The sequence below is a fragment of the Phodopus roborovskii genome, unplaced genomic scaffold (genome assembly GCF_943737965.1).
Source record: "Phodopus roborovskii unplaced genomic scaffold, PHOROB, whole genome shotgun sequence".
Lineage (NCBI taxonomy): Eukaryota > Metazoa > Chordata > Mammalia > Rodentia > Cricetidae > Phodopus > Phodopus roborovskii.
The window spans coordinates 64147128-64162500 of record NW_026126418.1 but is presented as its reverse complement, the minus strand read 5'-3'; the positions used below and the strand labels follow the sequence as shown (position 1 = coordinate 64162500).

Sequence of the window (15373 nt, the reverse complement as noted above, 5' to 3'; positions counted from 1 at the left end):
TTTCCCAAGGAACCGCCATATTGATTTCCAAAATGGTTGTATGAGTTTGCACTTCCACCAGCAATGGAGGAGTGTTTCCTTTTCTCTACATCCTCTCCAGCATAAACTGTCATTGGTGTTTTTGATTTTAGCCATTCTAATAGGAGTAAAATGATATCTCAGAGTTGTTTTGATTTTCATTTCCCTGATGGCTAAGGATGTTGAGCACTTTAAGTGTCTTTCAGCCATTTTAGATTCCTCAATTGGGAATTCTTTATTTAGTTCTCTACCCCACTTTTTAATTGGATTATTTGGTGTTTTGATGACTAGTTTCTTGAGTTCTTTGTATATTTTGGAAATCATCCCTGTGTCAGATATGGGGTTGGTGAGGATCTTTTCCCATTCTGTGGGTTGCTGTTTTGTCTGTGTCCTTTGCATTACAGAACCTTTTCAATTTCAGGAGGTCCCATTTATTAATTGTTGATCTCAGTGTCTGTGCTACTGGTGTTTTATTCAGGAAGCAGTCTCCCATACTAATTAGTTCAAGAGTATCTTTCACTTTCTCTTTAAAGAAGTTCAGTGTGGTTGGATTTATGTTGAAGTTTTTGATCCATTTGGACTTAAGTTTTGTTCATGGCAATATATAAGGCTATATCTGCAATATTCTACAATATTCTATAGGTCATCATTCAGTTTATGCCAGCACCATTTGTGGAAGATGCTGATGTTTTTTCCATTGTACAATTTTAGTCGTTTTTTTTTTTTTTTGACAAAAATCAGATGTTCTTGGGTGTGTGGGATAATATCAGGGTTTTCCATTCCATTTTCGTTCCTGTCCATTTTTTTTTTTTTTTGTGCCAATACCAATGTTTCAGGACTATAGCTCTATAATAGAGCTTGAAGTCAGGGATGGTGATACCTCTGTAAATTCATTTATTGTACAGGGTTGTTTTGTCTATCCTGGATCATTTGTTTTTTCCATATAAAGTTGAGTATTGTTCTTTCACTGTCTGTGAAGAGTTGTGCTGGGATTTTGATGGTGATTGTATTAAATCTGTAGATTGCTTTTGGCAGCATTGACATTTTTACAGCGTTGATCTTACCTATCCAAGAGCATGGGGGAATCTTTCCACTTCCTGGTATCTTTAAATTCTTTCTAAGAAGACTCAAAGTTTTTATTTTAATGGTCTTTCACTTATTTGGTTAGTGTTTCCCCAATATATTTTATGTTGTTTGTGACAGTTGTAAAAGGTGCTCTGATTTCTTTCTCAGTCCCTTTATGGTAGAGCTACTGTTTTTTTTGTTTGCTTGTTTGTTTTGTTTTTTGTTTGTTTTTGTTAATCTTGTTTCCTGTCACTTTGTGGAAAGGTTTTTTATCAGTTGTAGAGTTTTCTGGATCACTTATATAAACTATCATATTATCTGCAAATAGTGAAAGTTTGACTTCTTCCTTTTCAATTTGTATCCTCTTAATCTATATTGTTACTATTCTAGCTAGAACTTCAAGTACAATATTGAAGAGACATGGAGAGAGTGGACAACCTTGTCTTGTTAATGACTTTAGAGGATCACATTGAGTTTCTCTCCATTTAATTTGATGTTAGCTGTTGGTTTGCTGTATATTGATTTTATTATGTTTAGGTATGATCCTGTTATCCCTGATATCTCCAGTACCTTAACATGAAAGGATGTTGGATTTTTTCAAAGGCTTTTCCAGAATGTAGTAAGATGATCATGACCAAGCCTACTTGGTCATGGTGGATGATTTCTCTGATGTGATCTTGGAATTGATTTGCCAGTATTTTATTGAATATTTTTGCATCAATATTCATGAGAGATATTGGTCTGTATTTGTCTTTCTTAGTTGTATCTTTTTAATGCTTGGGTAGTAAGACAATTGTAGCCTGGTAAAAAGTTTGACAATGACCCTTCTGCTTCTATTGTGTGGAACACTTTGAGAAGTATTGGTATTAGCTCTTCTTGGAATTTCTGGTAGAGTTCTGCACTGAAACCATCTGGCCCTGAGCTTTTTTTGTTGGGAGACTTTTGGTGACTGCTTCTATTTTGTTAGGGGTTATAGGTCTATTTAAATTGCTTATCTGTTCCTGATTTAATTTTGGTGACACCTATTCAGAAATTTGTCTATTTCCATTGGCTTTTTCAACTTTCGTGGAGTACAGGTTTTCAAAGTATGACCTGAAGATTCTCTGGATTTCCTGTGTCCATTGTTATGTTCCCCCTTTTTGTTTCTGATTTTGTTAATTTTAATGTTCTCTCTCTGCATTTTGGTTAGTTTGGATAAATGTTTATCTATCTTGTTGATTTTCTTGAAGAACCAAGTCTTTGTTACATTAATTCTTTGTATTATTTTGCTAGTTTCTACTTTTTTTATTTCAGCCATCAATTTGGTTATTTCCTATCTTCTACTCCTCTGGGGCAAGTTTGCTTCTTTTTGTTCTAGAACTTTCAGTTGTGCTCTAATGTGATTATTCTCCAGTTTCTTCATGTGGGCACTTAGGGATATGAACTTTTCTCTTAGTACTGCTCTCAATGTGTCCCATAAGTTTGGGTATGTGTGTGTTCCTTCTCATTAAATTCTAGGAAGTTTTGAATTTCTTTCTTTATTTCTTCTTTGATTGAGGAATGGTGTGATTGCACATTGTGCAATTTCCATGAGTTTGTAAGTTTTTTTTTTTTTTTGCAATTTGTGTTGTTGAATTGTAACTTTAGAGCATGGTTGGCTGATAAAATACTGGGGGTTATTCCAACTTTTTTGTACCTATTGAGGTTTGCTATATTACTGAGTGTGTGGTTGATTTTAGAGAAGGTTCCATGTGGAGCTGAGAAGAAGGTATATTCTTTTGTGTTTGGAAGGAATGTTCTATAAATGTCTCTCAAACCCAATTGGGTAATAACTTCTTTTAATTCCTTTCTTTCTTTGTTATGTTTCTGCCAGGTGGCCCTGTTTACTGTTGAGTGTGGGGTGTTGAAATCTCCCCTTATAAGTTTGTGAGGTTTTATGTGAGATTTGAGTTTTAGTAATGTTAATTTTATGGATGTGGGTGCCTTTGTATTTAGGGCATAGTTATTCAGAATTGAGACTTCATCTTGATGGATTTCTCCTGTGATGAATAAGAAATGACCTTCTTCATGTCTTTTGATTAATATTAATTTAAAGTAATTTATTAGATATTAACATGGCTAAACTCAATTTTTTCCTGGGTCCATTTGCTTGGAAAAATCTTTTCCCAACCCTTAAGTCCCAACCCTTAACTCTGAGGTAATATCTGTCTTTGAAGCTGAGGTGTGTTTCTTGTATGCAACAGAAGGATGGACTCTGTCTTTGTATCCATTCTGCTAGCCTGTGTGTTTTTATAGGCAAGTTAAGACCATTAATATTAAGGGATATTATTGATTATTGATTGTTAATTTTGGTTTGGTTTTAATTTGTTGTTGTTGGTAGTGTGTGGTTTTCCCCCATTTTTCTTTTGGCTATTGGTAAAGTGGAATTATCCATTGCCTATATTTTTGTGGGTATAGTTGACTTCCTTGGGTTGGAGTTTTCCTTCCAGAACTTTCTGTATGGCTGAATTAGGTGGTAAGTATTATTTAAATATGGTTTTGTCATGGAATATCTTTGTTTCTTCATCTATAGTGATTGAAAGCTTTACTGGGTATAGTAGTCTGGATTGGCATCCGAGGTCTCTTAATGTTGGTAGAATGTCTATGCAAGATTTTCTGGCCTTTAGAGTATCCATGGAGAAATCAGGTGTAATTCTGATAATTTTGTCTTTATTTGTTACTTGGCCTTTTCCTTCTCTGCTCTTAATATTATTTCTTTATTCTTTATGTTTGTTACTTTGCTTCTTATGTGGCAAGGGGACTTTTTTTGTGTGTGTGGTTCACTCTATTTGGTGTTATGTCAATTTCTTGTACTTTCATTGGTATGTCTTTCTTTACATTTGGAACGTTTTCTTCTATGATATTGGTGAATATATTTTCTGCACCTTTGAGTTAGGTTTCTTTTCCTTCTACTATAACTATTATTCTTAGGTTTGGCCTTTTCACAGTGTCCCATATTTCCTGGACATTTTGTGTTACGAATTTGTGGGACTTAAGATTTTTTTGGTAAATGAATCTATTTCTCCTAGTGCATCTTCAACACCTGATATTCTCTCTTCCATCTCTTGTATTATGTTGTTTATGATTGAATCTGTAGTTCCTGATTGTTTACCCAGCTTTTCTATTTCAGTATTCCCTCAGTTTGTGTTTTCTTTATTATGTCTATTTCAGTTTTCAGTTCACAGACTGAATTGTTTTCTTTATCTGTTTGATTGTTTTTTCTTGGCTTTCCTTGCTTTCTTTTTTTTTTTTTTTTCTTTTTCTTTTTTTCCCTTGCTTTCTTTAAGAGATTTGTTGACTTCTTGAAATTTTTAATTTAATTTTTTAAATTTTAATTTATTATTTTACATGTCTATTCCAGTTCCCTCTCCCTCCCTCCTTTTCTTCCTCCCTCCCTTTACCTTCTCTGCCCCTTCCCATCGCCTACCCCAATTCCACATGTAGGGCAATGCCGTTCAGGTGGGGTCATGTAGTTTTGTCAGGTCATATGATATAGGGACTAGGACTTCTCTCCTGTCTCTAGATTAAGGCAGTATCCCTCCATGGGGGATGTGTCCACAAGGTCCTTTTGTGCACCAGGGATACATCCTGGCTCCACTGTCTGAGGTCCCTTAAACTGCTCAGTCCTTCTAGCTGAGACCCATGTTCAGGGGGGCCTGAGTCAGTACTATGCTGGATTCCCAGCTATCAGTATGGGGGCCCGTTAGCTCATCCTTGTTCAGATCAACTGTATCTATGTGTTTCTGCAACCTGGTCTTGTCCTCTCCATCTGCATCTGGATTCTAATTCGACTCAATGTGTAGGTGTGGGTGTTTGCTTCTGTTTCCAACAGGTATTAGATGAGGGCTCCATGAATAAGTTAGTTGTTGATCTTACTATTTGGGAAGGGCATTTATGGTAGTCTTTCCAAGGTTGCTCAACTTGTTAGTTGGCTACAGTCTTGTAGGTTTCTAGACCTTTCTTTAGGTTCAGTTTTCTCTTCGAACCAATAATGGATCTGTCTTTTATATTCTCTCTCTCTCTCTCTCTCTCTCTCTCTCTCTCTGTGTGTGTGTGTGTGTGTGTGTGTCTTCTCTTCCTACCCTGTGAATCTCTTAGAATACACCTTGTATCCTACTTCCTCTTGTGGTGTGAATTATAGGCTGGTGATCCTTTGCTCTAGGACTAAAATCCATATATGAGCAAGTACATACCATAATTCGCTTTTTGTGACTGGGTTACCTCATTCAGGATGGTTTCTTCAAGTGCCATCCACTTACTTGCAAATTTCAAGATTCCATTATTTTTTGTCTGCAGAGTAGTATTGCATTATGTAGATGTGCCACATCTTCTTTATCCATTCTTCAATTGATGGGCATCCAGGTTTCTTCCAGGTTCTTGCTATTACAAATAATGCTGCTATGAACATAGTTGAACAGATGTCTTTCTTTCATGGATGTGGGTCATTTGGGTATATGCCTAAAAGGGGGATTGCTGGGTCCTGGGGTAAACTAATTCACATTTTCTGAGGAACCACCATCTAACCTCCAAAAACAATTTTGCACTCCCACCAGCAGTGGAGGACTGTTCCCCCTTTTCCACATCCTCTCCAGCATGAGTTGTCATTGGTGTTTCTAATTTTAGCCATTCTGGCAGGAGTAAGATGGTATCTCAAAGTTGGTTTGATTTGCATTTCCCTGATAGCTAAGAATGTTGAGCACTTTCTTCATAGTCTTTCAGCCTTTTTGATTTCCTCTATTGAGAGTCCTCTATTCAGTTCTCTACAAAAATTTTAATAGGATTATTTGTTGTTTTGTTGACTAGTTTCTTGATTTCTTTGTATATTTTGGAGATCAGCCCTTTGTTGGATGTAGGATTGGTGAAAATCTTTTCCCAGTCTGTGGGCTACCGTTTGGTCTTGTCAACTGTGTCCTTTATAGAAGCTTCTAAGTTTGAAGAGATCCCATTTATTAGTTGTTGCTCTCAGTGTCTGTGCCCCTGTTGTTATGTTCAGGAAGTGTTCTCCTATATCAATTTGTTCAAGGGTACCTCCTACATTCTCTTCTAAGAGGTTCAGTGTCGCTGGATTGATGTTGAGGTCTTTGATCCATTTGGACTTGAGTTTAGTGTATGGCAACAGACATGGGTCTATCTGCAGTCTTCTACAAACCATCATCCAATTGTGCCAGCAGAATTTGTTGAAGATGCTGTACTTGCCCCATTATATTCTTTTAGCTGTTTTGTCGAAAATCAGGTGTTCATAGGTGTGTGGGTTGATATCCGGATTTTCAATTCAATTCCATTGGTCTACCTGTCTATTTTTGTGCCAGTACCCTGCTCCAAATTATATAATAGAATTTGAAGACTCCCCATGGAAGGCCTCACCCTTTCTGGGGAGTATAAAGGGGATGGGATGGGAGTTGATGAGGGAAACAGGGGAGGGTGCTAAAACTGTGATTGATATGTAAAACAAGCTTGTTTCTAATTTATTTTTTCTTTATATTTATTTATTTTTCTTATTTTACATAGTGATCCCAGTTCCCTCTCCCTACCTCCTTCTCTCCTTCTCTCCCATTCCTCCCAACTACCCTTCCATCCCACCCCCACCCCCACTCCACAGGGAGGGTGATGCCTTCCAGGAGGGGTCAACAAAATCTGTTAAGTCATGTTAAGGATTGCCAATTCAAGTTCATTTTTATCACACTGTAAAACTGGAAATGAAAAATTCAAGGACTTGAATCGTCAATCTTTATCAGCAAAGTAGAGGAGACAGAAGAAATACTCTCAGGCATTGAAAACATGATGTAAAAGATGGACACCCTAGTCAAAAAAAAGTTCAATCTAAAAATATCAAGGCACAAAAATGCAAGAAATCTGGGACATCATGAAAAAACAAATCTAAGAATAGTGTGAATAGAGGAAGAAACCCAGGTCAAAGGCATAGAAAATAGGTTTACCAAAGTTATAGAAGAAAAATTCCCTAATTTAAGGGAGATACCTACTGAGGTACAAGAAGTACAAGTAACACCAAATAGATCTGACAAGAAAAGAGGTCCCCATGATAATAATGTCAAAGAAAAATATTAAAAGCTTTAAAGGAAAACATGTATAATAGCACCTGAAGACAAACTTTATACAACTCATTGAACCCATAAATTTCATTGATGCCCTCCTACAGTCTTTACTCTACAGGCTAGTGTTCATGGCATTGAAAGGTACTCTCTGAATGCAACCAAAGAAGAAAGGTAATTACCAAAACCAGCCACAACCCCTGTGATCTACAAAGCAGCCCTGCATGCAAGGTGAGCTAGTGCTCATGCTTTGGGACCAATGAATATCTATTTGGATTTAAAGCCAACTCCTTGGGATGAAGCCCATCCTTTACACTGCTTAGGGGGCCAAGAAGCTGAGACTAAAACCAAATAAAACTATTCTACAAAAGGAACATAGAAATAAAATGAGTCCTAACAACATTCTGCTATACTCATAGATTAGGATCTTGCTCAGCAATCACTGCAGAAGCTTCCTGCTGAAGTAGATGGGAATAAATAGAGACTCACAGCTGAACAATGTGCAGAGTACAGAGACTTGGAAATCTAGTCATAAGTTGGATGTCTTCATCAATTTACTTCTGTCATGCCTTAAGGAACTCTGCAGTAGAGGAGGTGAAAAGAGTGTAAGAGAACATGAATGGATGGAGGACACTAAGGGAACAAGGCCTTATAAACACAGCAGGATGATGGACATATGAATTCACAGATAGTGGCAGCATGAACAGGGCTTGTATACTTCTGGGCCTGATTGGTGATGGGTGTCTCAGTGCTGAGAGAGGAAGTGGACACAAGCTGCCATACCTGACCCAGAAGCTATGTCCAACTGATAACTCCCTGTCAGGAAAAAATTAGTTTTCTCTATCAGAGTCTCATTCATGTATGTATGTATGTATGTATGTATGTATGTATGTATGTATGTATGTCCTCTGAAAGGACAGGACCCATGCACAGCAGTATGTGCCCAATACAAAATAAACAGCGGCATTTTTGAAGCTTCTTTGTCCCTTAAAGCTTTGTTATGGCTATTTACTTTTTTGTTTCTTTAACCTTTTTGGTCTTGTGTATACATATGTACACATGCATGCATGAGCACACACAGGCACACACACGCACACACAAACACACACACACACACACACTTACAGACACACAGACAGTTTTGGTTTTCTGTTTTTATGACATTGCTGTTTGTGTCAATTCAAACTCTGAAAAACCAGGATGTCCAACCTAGACTAATATAACCAGAGAAACTATCTACTGTAGTTAAAGGAGAAAGAAAAACTTTCTATGATATGAAGAAAACAGAAAAAATGTACACAAAAATACTAAACTTTAGAAAAGACAGAATATGATATTTTAGTCTGGACAGAGGCAATAAGCACAGTAAAGAGGACCTAAATCAAAATGCAAAGCAATAACAGCTACACACAAAATACTATGAATGACACAAACAAAAACACTAATAATCACTAAGACAATGACTACAATCAACACACACTCTTCAATAGTAACTTTAAATATTAACAGTCTCAACTTTCTAATCATAAGCCACAAGCTCGCTGAACCAATCACAAAACAAAACCTATGTACCTGTTACTTATAAGAGACACAGCTTTAAACTGGGCTTAGTGGCACATGCCTTTAATCACAGCGCTCAGGGGATAAAGCCGGGTGGATTTCTGAGTTCGAGGACAGCCTAGTCTCCTTAGTGAGTTCCAGGACAGTCAGAGCTACGTAGTGAGACTCTGTCTCCCCCCCCAAAAGAATGAACAAACAAACAAACAGAAGAAACAGCTTTAAATATGCCACTGATTTAGAATAAAAGGACTGACAAAACAACTCAAATCAAATGGGACTGGGAAGCAAACAGTCATTGCTAGCATGATACTTGACAAGGAAGACTTATCTAAAATTAATCAGATAGATTAAGATATTTTATTCTAATCAAGGGAACCCCTAATCAAGAACACATTACAATTCTAAATAAATTTTCAGCGAATTTGACACACCCAATTTCATAAAACATGTACTACTGGACTTAAATACACAGATTAATATTGAGCCATTAATATTAGGTTATTTCAATACCCTACTTTCTCCAATAAACAGGTTATCTGTACAAAAAATAGATATATGTCAGAATTAAGTGACATCAAATGGACTAACAGGTATTTACAGGATATTTGACACAAACACCAAGGAATATATTGCTGGCAATATAAATTTGTAGAACTTTCCTGGAAGGTAGTTCACATTATGTAGAAAGTCTTTAAAAATTCTCATTCTTGGTCAAATAATTAATTGTACTTCTGAAGTGTTATCATTAGAATAATTTCTTCTGTAGTACCTGTTCCTGATATGTGCATAGTGTGACTCATTATTTATATGGTGCCAACCTATCAGCCAAAATTCTCTGAAACATGAAGATAATTGTGCATACATTCTTTGATATAATTACTTAAACTCATTTTCTAGTATGTTAAATAGTAATGGATTGTAATAATGAGGGAAATGATTTAAAAAATATAATTGTACCTTATATATTACAAACATGGGGGAAAGTTAAAATAAATATTCTAAATAATTATAGGACAGAAAGTTTACTGATAGTTTCCACCTTAAATTCAATACATGTATATATATTTTGGAGCGTATAGTAAGGTAGAATAAATTGAAGTAATGTCTTCTAAATAATACTATAACTACAATATATTTAGCCCAATTCAGATTTCATATTGCTGTCCATCTGAGACTCATTCATTCTTCTAGATCTGGGTGAGATTGAAAAGATGCATTTCACTACTACAGTGTAAACAAGTATGCATTTTACAAATTTAGATATATGCTAGCACAATAACAAAATATGACCATTAACCAATGTTTATTATAATGACATGGAAATGAAAAGTATTGAAAGTACATAAGAATGTTTACATGTGAATAAACACACAATATAAAACTAGAATGCAAGATACTCTCTTAATTTAATCAAGAAATATATACAAATTTCAACTTCTTAAATACAACTAACTACAACACATGCAAACTCTTTTTGCAGTTGTCAAAGAAAGTAAAAAACTATGGATGGATAAGGCTAAGTTTTTAAGACAGCGTTTCTCTGTGTAGCCCTGGCTGACCTTAAACTCACTTTGTAGACCAGGATATCCTTGAAATTATAGAGATCTGCCTGACTCTGCCACATTAATGCTAGGCTTAAATTGTGCACACCCACTGCCCAGCTCTGCTGATAAGTCTTAGTGAGTAATGGTGTTTTCCTCTCATTCCAAAAACCTGAGTTCTATCCCAGGTATCCATGTAGTGGAAGATGAGAACTAAATGGCCCAAGAAGTCCACTTTGAAGTTGGGTTTGGACTTTCACACAAGCACTGTGATACCTGAGTATGTATGTGTGCACATGCACACCACACACACACACACACACACACACACACAGAGAGAGAGAGAGAGAGAGAGAGAGAGAGAGAGAGAGAGAGAGAGAGAGAGAGCCTTAAAAATAGCATGGACCAGGGAGAAGCTAGAATACTAGGATTTTAAGAAAAAGTAGAGCAATTGAGCCAGTTAAGCAAAGGATCTAAAAAAATATATTTTATTTTATTTGTATGAATGTATGCAAATGCAACACATGAATGCCTTGTTCCTTTAACAAACATATTAAAACTTGGTGAGTACCTTCAGAATCAAGCATGCCTGTGTCACCCCACACTTTAAACCCCTGGTCCATTCACATATGCTCCTGCACTGACCCTGACTGGTTAGCACTCTAGATCCAATCCTGATCGAACCATTTCTGTGCTTCCAGCTCTAACTCCAGACTTTTAGGTTGTATAGTATCCAGTGTCTCTCTGCAGCTCTCATTCCTTTCTCATTAGCATTCCAAAAATTCAAAGTTAGTAAAACATTATGCAATCGATTTCTGGGGGTCTTTGTTACCCCTTTCTGTTTATTTAGCATATCCTTTGGAGTTTGATTTGATCTTTCAATAACACCTTGCCCTATAGGATTGTGTGGTATACCTATAATATGCTTTATATTATAATAAGCGAAAAACTATTTCATTTTGATAGAGACATATAGTGGAGCATTGTCAGTCTTAATTTGTACAGGTATACCCATGATGACCATAACTTCTATCAAATGTGTGATTACAGAATCAGCCTTTTTAGAAGTCAGAGCAGTTGCCCTTGAAATCCTGAATAGGTTTCAAATTCTATAAAATGGAACACTTCCATCTGCCAGATTTCATTCCTTTGAGTACCTACCTTTGTGTTACTTCCTGCTGGTAGTGGAGTTTGGTTGAATAAAGAACAAGTAGGCCATTTCCTTATGATTTCCTTGGCTTGTTGCAAAGTGATGGAATTTTTTTCGAACTTTTGCTATTTAGATAGTGTTTATTATGAAATACTGAAGCCTTCAGCACATTTCCTATCAATAGTTGATCAATTTCATCATTACCTTGTGTTAATATTTAGGCATCTGTACTGGCTTGCACTTGGGGTTCTTACAGGATATGCCCTCAGCTGCAGCCACTAAGAGCACCTATGCATACTCACTGTGTTCCTTTAAAAAAGGGCTCTGCCCACCTCCCATCCTCCCCTCTCTATTTCTCTCCATCTCTCTGCCTGTTCCTCTCTCTCTCTCTCTGATTCCCTTTCATCTCTCCTGCTGCTTCTGTTCACAGCGACTGATCTCCCCTCTCCCCTTTCCACTTTGTATGAACCCTTTCCCTAATTAAAAATTCCTTCTGCTTAAACCCTGTTGCAAGGCATCTCTTATGTGCTGCTTTTCTTAAATTACAATATCTTGTGCTAGAGGTCCTGGAAGACCCATATAAGATCAGATGTTTGTGTGTGTGTGTGTGTGTGTGTGTGTGTGTGTGTGTGTGTGTGTGTGTATCTCTGTGTGTGCGTGTTATCTATTCCTAATTATTTCTTTTTACAAACTTTTTCTTATTATTTCTTATAACTTAATAAATAATAAAATCAATTATGTATCATTTCATATAAATTCAGCAGTTTCAGTATGTAAAACAACTATTTCTGAATATTATTAATCAGTAACTCTGTTGAGAGGTTCTGTTAAATCCATTAACATGAGAATAGCATTTTATTCTGACTTTTGAACAAAATCATTAAGGCTTTGAGCCACTTAAATTTCCTGATTTGTACCCTGCCTTTCCTGACTTATTTGATTCAGTATAGAATGTAGGGGCTCCAGTTATTTGTGCTTCCCATGAAATTCAAGGAAGGATCCAGTCAGTTCTCTTTATACGTTTAATTCTCTTGCTTTTGGGATGTTTGTTGTTAATCTCTCCCAAAAGAGAGAGCTTTCTGCCAAGATTCACTTTCTGCCCATAATTTGTCATTTCCATTAGTAGTAAAAGATTCTACAATTTCTACAGGGTCTCTTCCTCTTAGCTGACAAAGTCTCAAGTTTGCTTTCAGAACCAAATGAGAGAGCTTTTCCACATAAATTTTTAGTTTTTTACTCTGTTCATGTGGTTAAAAAAATAATTCTAAGATAATATCTTCCCTCTGCATAGATATCCATGTAGGAGAAATGCAGTCAAGCTTTTTATCTAAATGATCCATATGTGCATCCTGTAATTTATTTTACATCAAAGCAAATCTTCTCTCAGCTTCAGCTGATAATTCTCTTCGACTATTTAAGTCCTTCTCACCAACTAAAGCTTTGAACAAATTGCTAAGTTCATTTTTTTTCTATCCCCATAGTTTGCCTTAGATAGGAAATGTCTCCTATAAAACTTTGAAAGGCATTAAGAGTCAATAACCAGAACCAGGAAGCAACTTAGATGCTCCTCAACTGAAGAATGATATAGAAAATGTGGTACATTTACACAGTGTAGTACTAATTAGTGAAAAACAACAACAACAACAAAAACAATGGAATCTTGATATTCACAGGCAAATGGATGGAACTAGAAGAAACCGTCCTAAGTGAGGTAACTCAGTCATAGAAAGACAAACATGGTATGTATTCACTAATATATGGATATTAGACATAGAGCAAAGGTTCCCAGATTATAATCCATACCTCCAGAGAAGCTAGGAAACAAGGAGGACATACGAGAGACATGGTTTCCTGGTGATGGTGAAAGGGACAAGAGCCCCTGAACAAACTGGGAACATAGGGGCAGGAGGGAAGGGGGAAGGAGAAAGAAGATGGGGAAGATAACATGAGTGATCAGGAAGATTGAATGAGGAGATGAGTAGAGCAAGAAAAAACACAAATCAAGAGAGGAAACCATTATAGGTTTAAAGAGGAATTTGGCACTAGGGAATTATACAGAGATCCACAAGGATGGCCCTAACTAGAAATCTCTGCAATAGTGGAGAGGCTATCTTAAATGTCCTTCCCTGATAATGAAAATGATTACTACTTTGAATGCCATCCTAACTCCTTCATCCAGTAGGTGATGGAAACAGAAGCAGAGATCCCCAGCTAAGCACTGAGCCAAACTATTGTAATCCAATTTCAGAAAGTGATGAGGGCAAGCAAATGGGTCAAGATCATTCAAGGAAAATGCACAAAAACAGCTGACCTGAGCAAGTGGGAACTCATGAACCCCAGTCAGACAGCTGGGGAACCAACATAGGACCAAACCAGGCCCCCTGAATGCGGATGTCAGCTAGGAGGACTAGGAAGTCTATGGACCTGTGGCGGTGGAACCAGGATATAGCAAGGGGACTTTGGGAACCCATTCCCCATGGAGCAATACTCTCTTAGCTTAGAAACATGTAGGAGGGCTTAGGCCCTACCCAAAATGACTTGACAGACTTTGATGATTTCTCATGGAGATCTCACACCTCCCTGGGAGTGGATGGGGATGGGATGGAGGCAAGTAGGAGGTATGGGAGGAAGAGAGGGAGAGGTAACTGAGATTGATATGTAAAATAAGAAAAATTAAATAACCACCAATATTCTTTTTAAAAATGAGTCAGAAATCAATGTCTCTTTTCTATATACCTATTTTATATCCTAAATAATTAATAGAATCTTCTCTGTGTATTTTGCTCAGGAGCAACAAGGCAAAACTTTTCTTCTTCAAACATTCTAAAGTATCTACTTTTGAGTCAGCTTGCAAAATATCATATATATAATGGCAAACTACAGACTGAGGAAATGTTTACAGATTATTTCCAATAGCTGACTTACAAAATGTTGACAAAAGGTGGAGCTATTAACATTCCCTATGGGAGAAACTTCCATTAATATCTCTTAACAGGCAGAGAATGATTATAAATAGGCACTATGAAAGCAACATTTTCTGCCTTTTTCTTGCAAAAAGTGAAAAAAAAAAACATTCTTTTAAATCAATAACTATAAGAGGCCATCCTTTAGGTAAGAAATAGGGCAAAGGAACTCCAGGCTTCAGAGAACCCATTGGCTGAATCACCCATTAACAGTTCTTATATCTGTTACTATTCTCCATTTTCCAGATTTTTTTTTTATAATAAATAAAGGAGAATTCCAGGGGCTGGTTGATTCTTCAATATGCTGAACATTTATTTACCTCTCCTGTAGCAGCTATGTTAAAGCCTGCAGTTTCACTGTTGTTAAAAGCCATTGCATAACCCATACAAATTTATCCATCAACCATTCTAGGGCTGCTGGTGCCTTTGAAAGATCAGCAAATATTGTGTCCTGTTTTTATACAACCTGAATTGCTGGTGACTGTTCTTATAATAACTTCTAATAGTTTTCACAAATACATACATTAATTTATAGTTTGTTTATGAGATTGTAGGAATGTTAATCCAAGTTTTCCATTGCTGCAACAAATCACATTTCTATAAGTTGATTGTTATGTTAGCCATATATGGATTTAATTTTTCTCTCTGCCCTTCTGACCCTATACATTTGACCCATCTCATGCTGTGTTTTACCTGAGATAGGGTTCCAATCCCTAAAAGCTCGACATTTAGCTCTTGAAGAACCAATTTGAATGCCAAGATTCTGGTGCAATTAATGTGATATCTGTACCTGTATCTACAAGGCCTTCAATGGCTATGCCATTTATATTTTTAATTTTGGTATTTTCTATAGCTTTTCTATCATCCAGAGCAGTATGGTTTCTTATAACGAGAATTAGGTTCTTTAATTGATCTGGGAAAGAGCATGGTTTCCTCCATGGTTACAGGAAATGACTGAACATAATTTGGCATGGGGACATGTGAGAGGACACTCAAGGTGTTTTCTGA

The 15373-nt window shown here is 36.6% G+C and overlaps 1 protein-coding gene across 1 annotated transcript in view; it reads right to left on the bottom strand.

Annotated features, from left to right (window-relative positions):
* The window catches only part of Nxph2 (neurexophilin 2), a 30562-nt gene extending 15823 nt beyond the window's left edge, over window positions 1–14739 (bottom strand). The window contains exon 1 of the mRNA XM_051183855.1: window positions 14686–14739. Within this exon, the coding sequence (XP_051039812.1) occupies window positions 14686–14739 (54 nt within the window). The remainder of the gene's footprint in view (window positions 1–14685) is intronic.
* Between the last annotated feature and the right edge of the window lie 634 nt (window positions 14740–15373).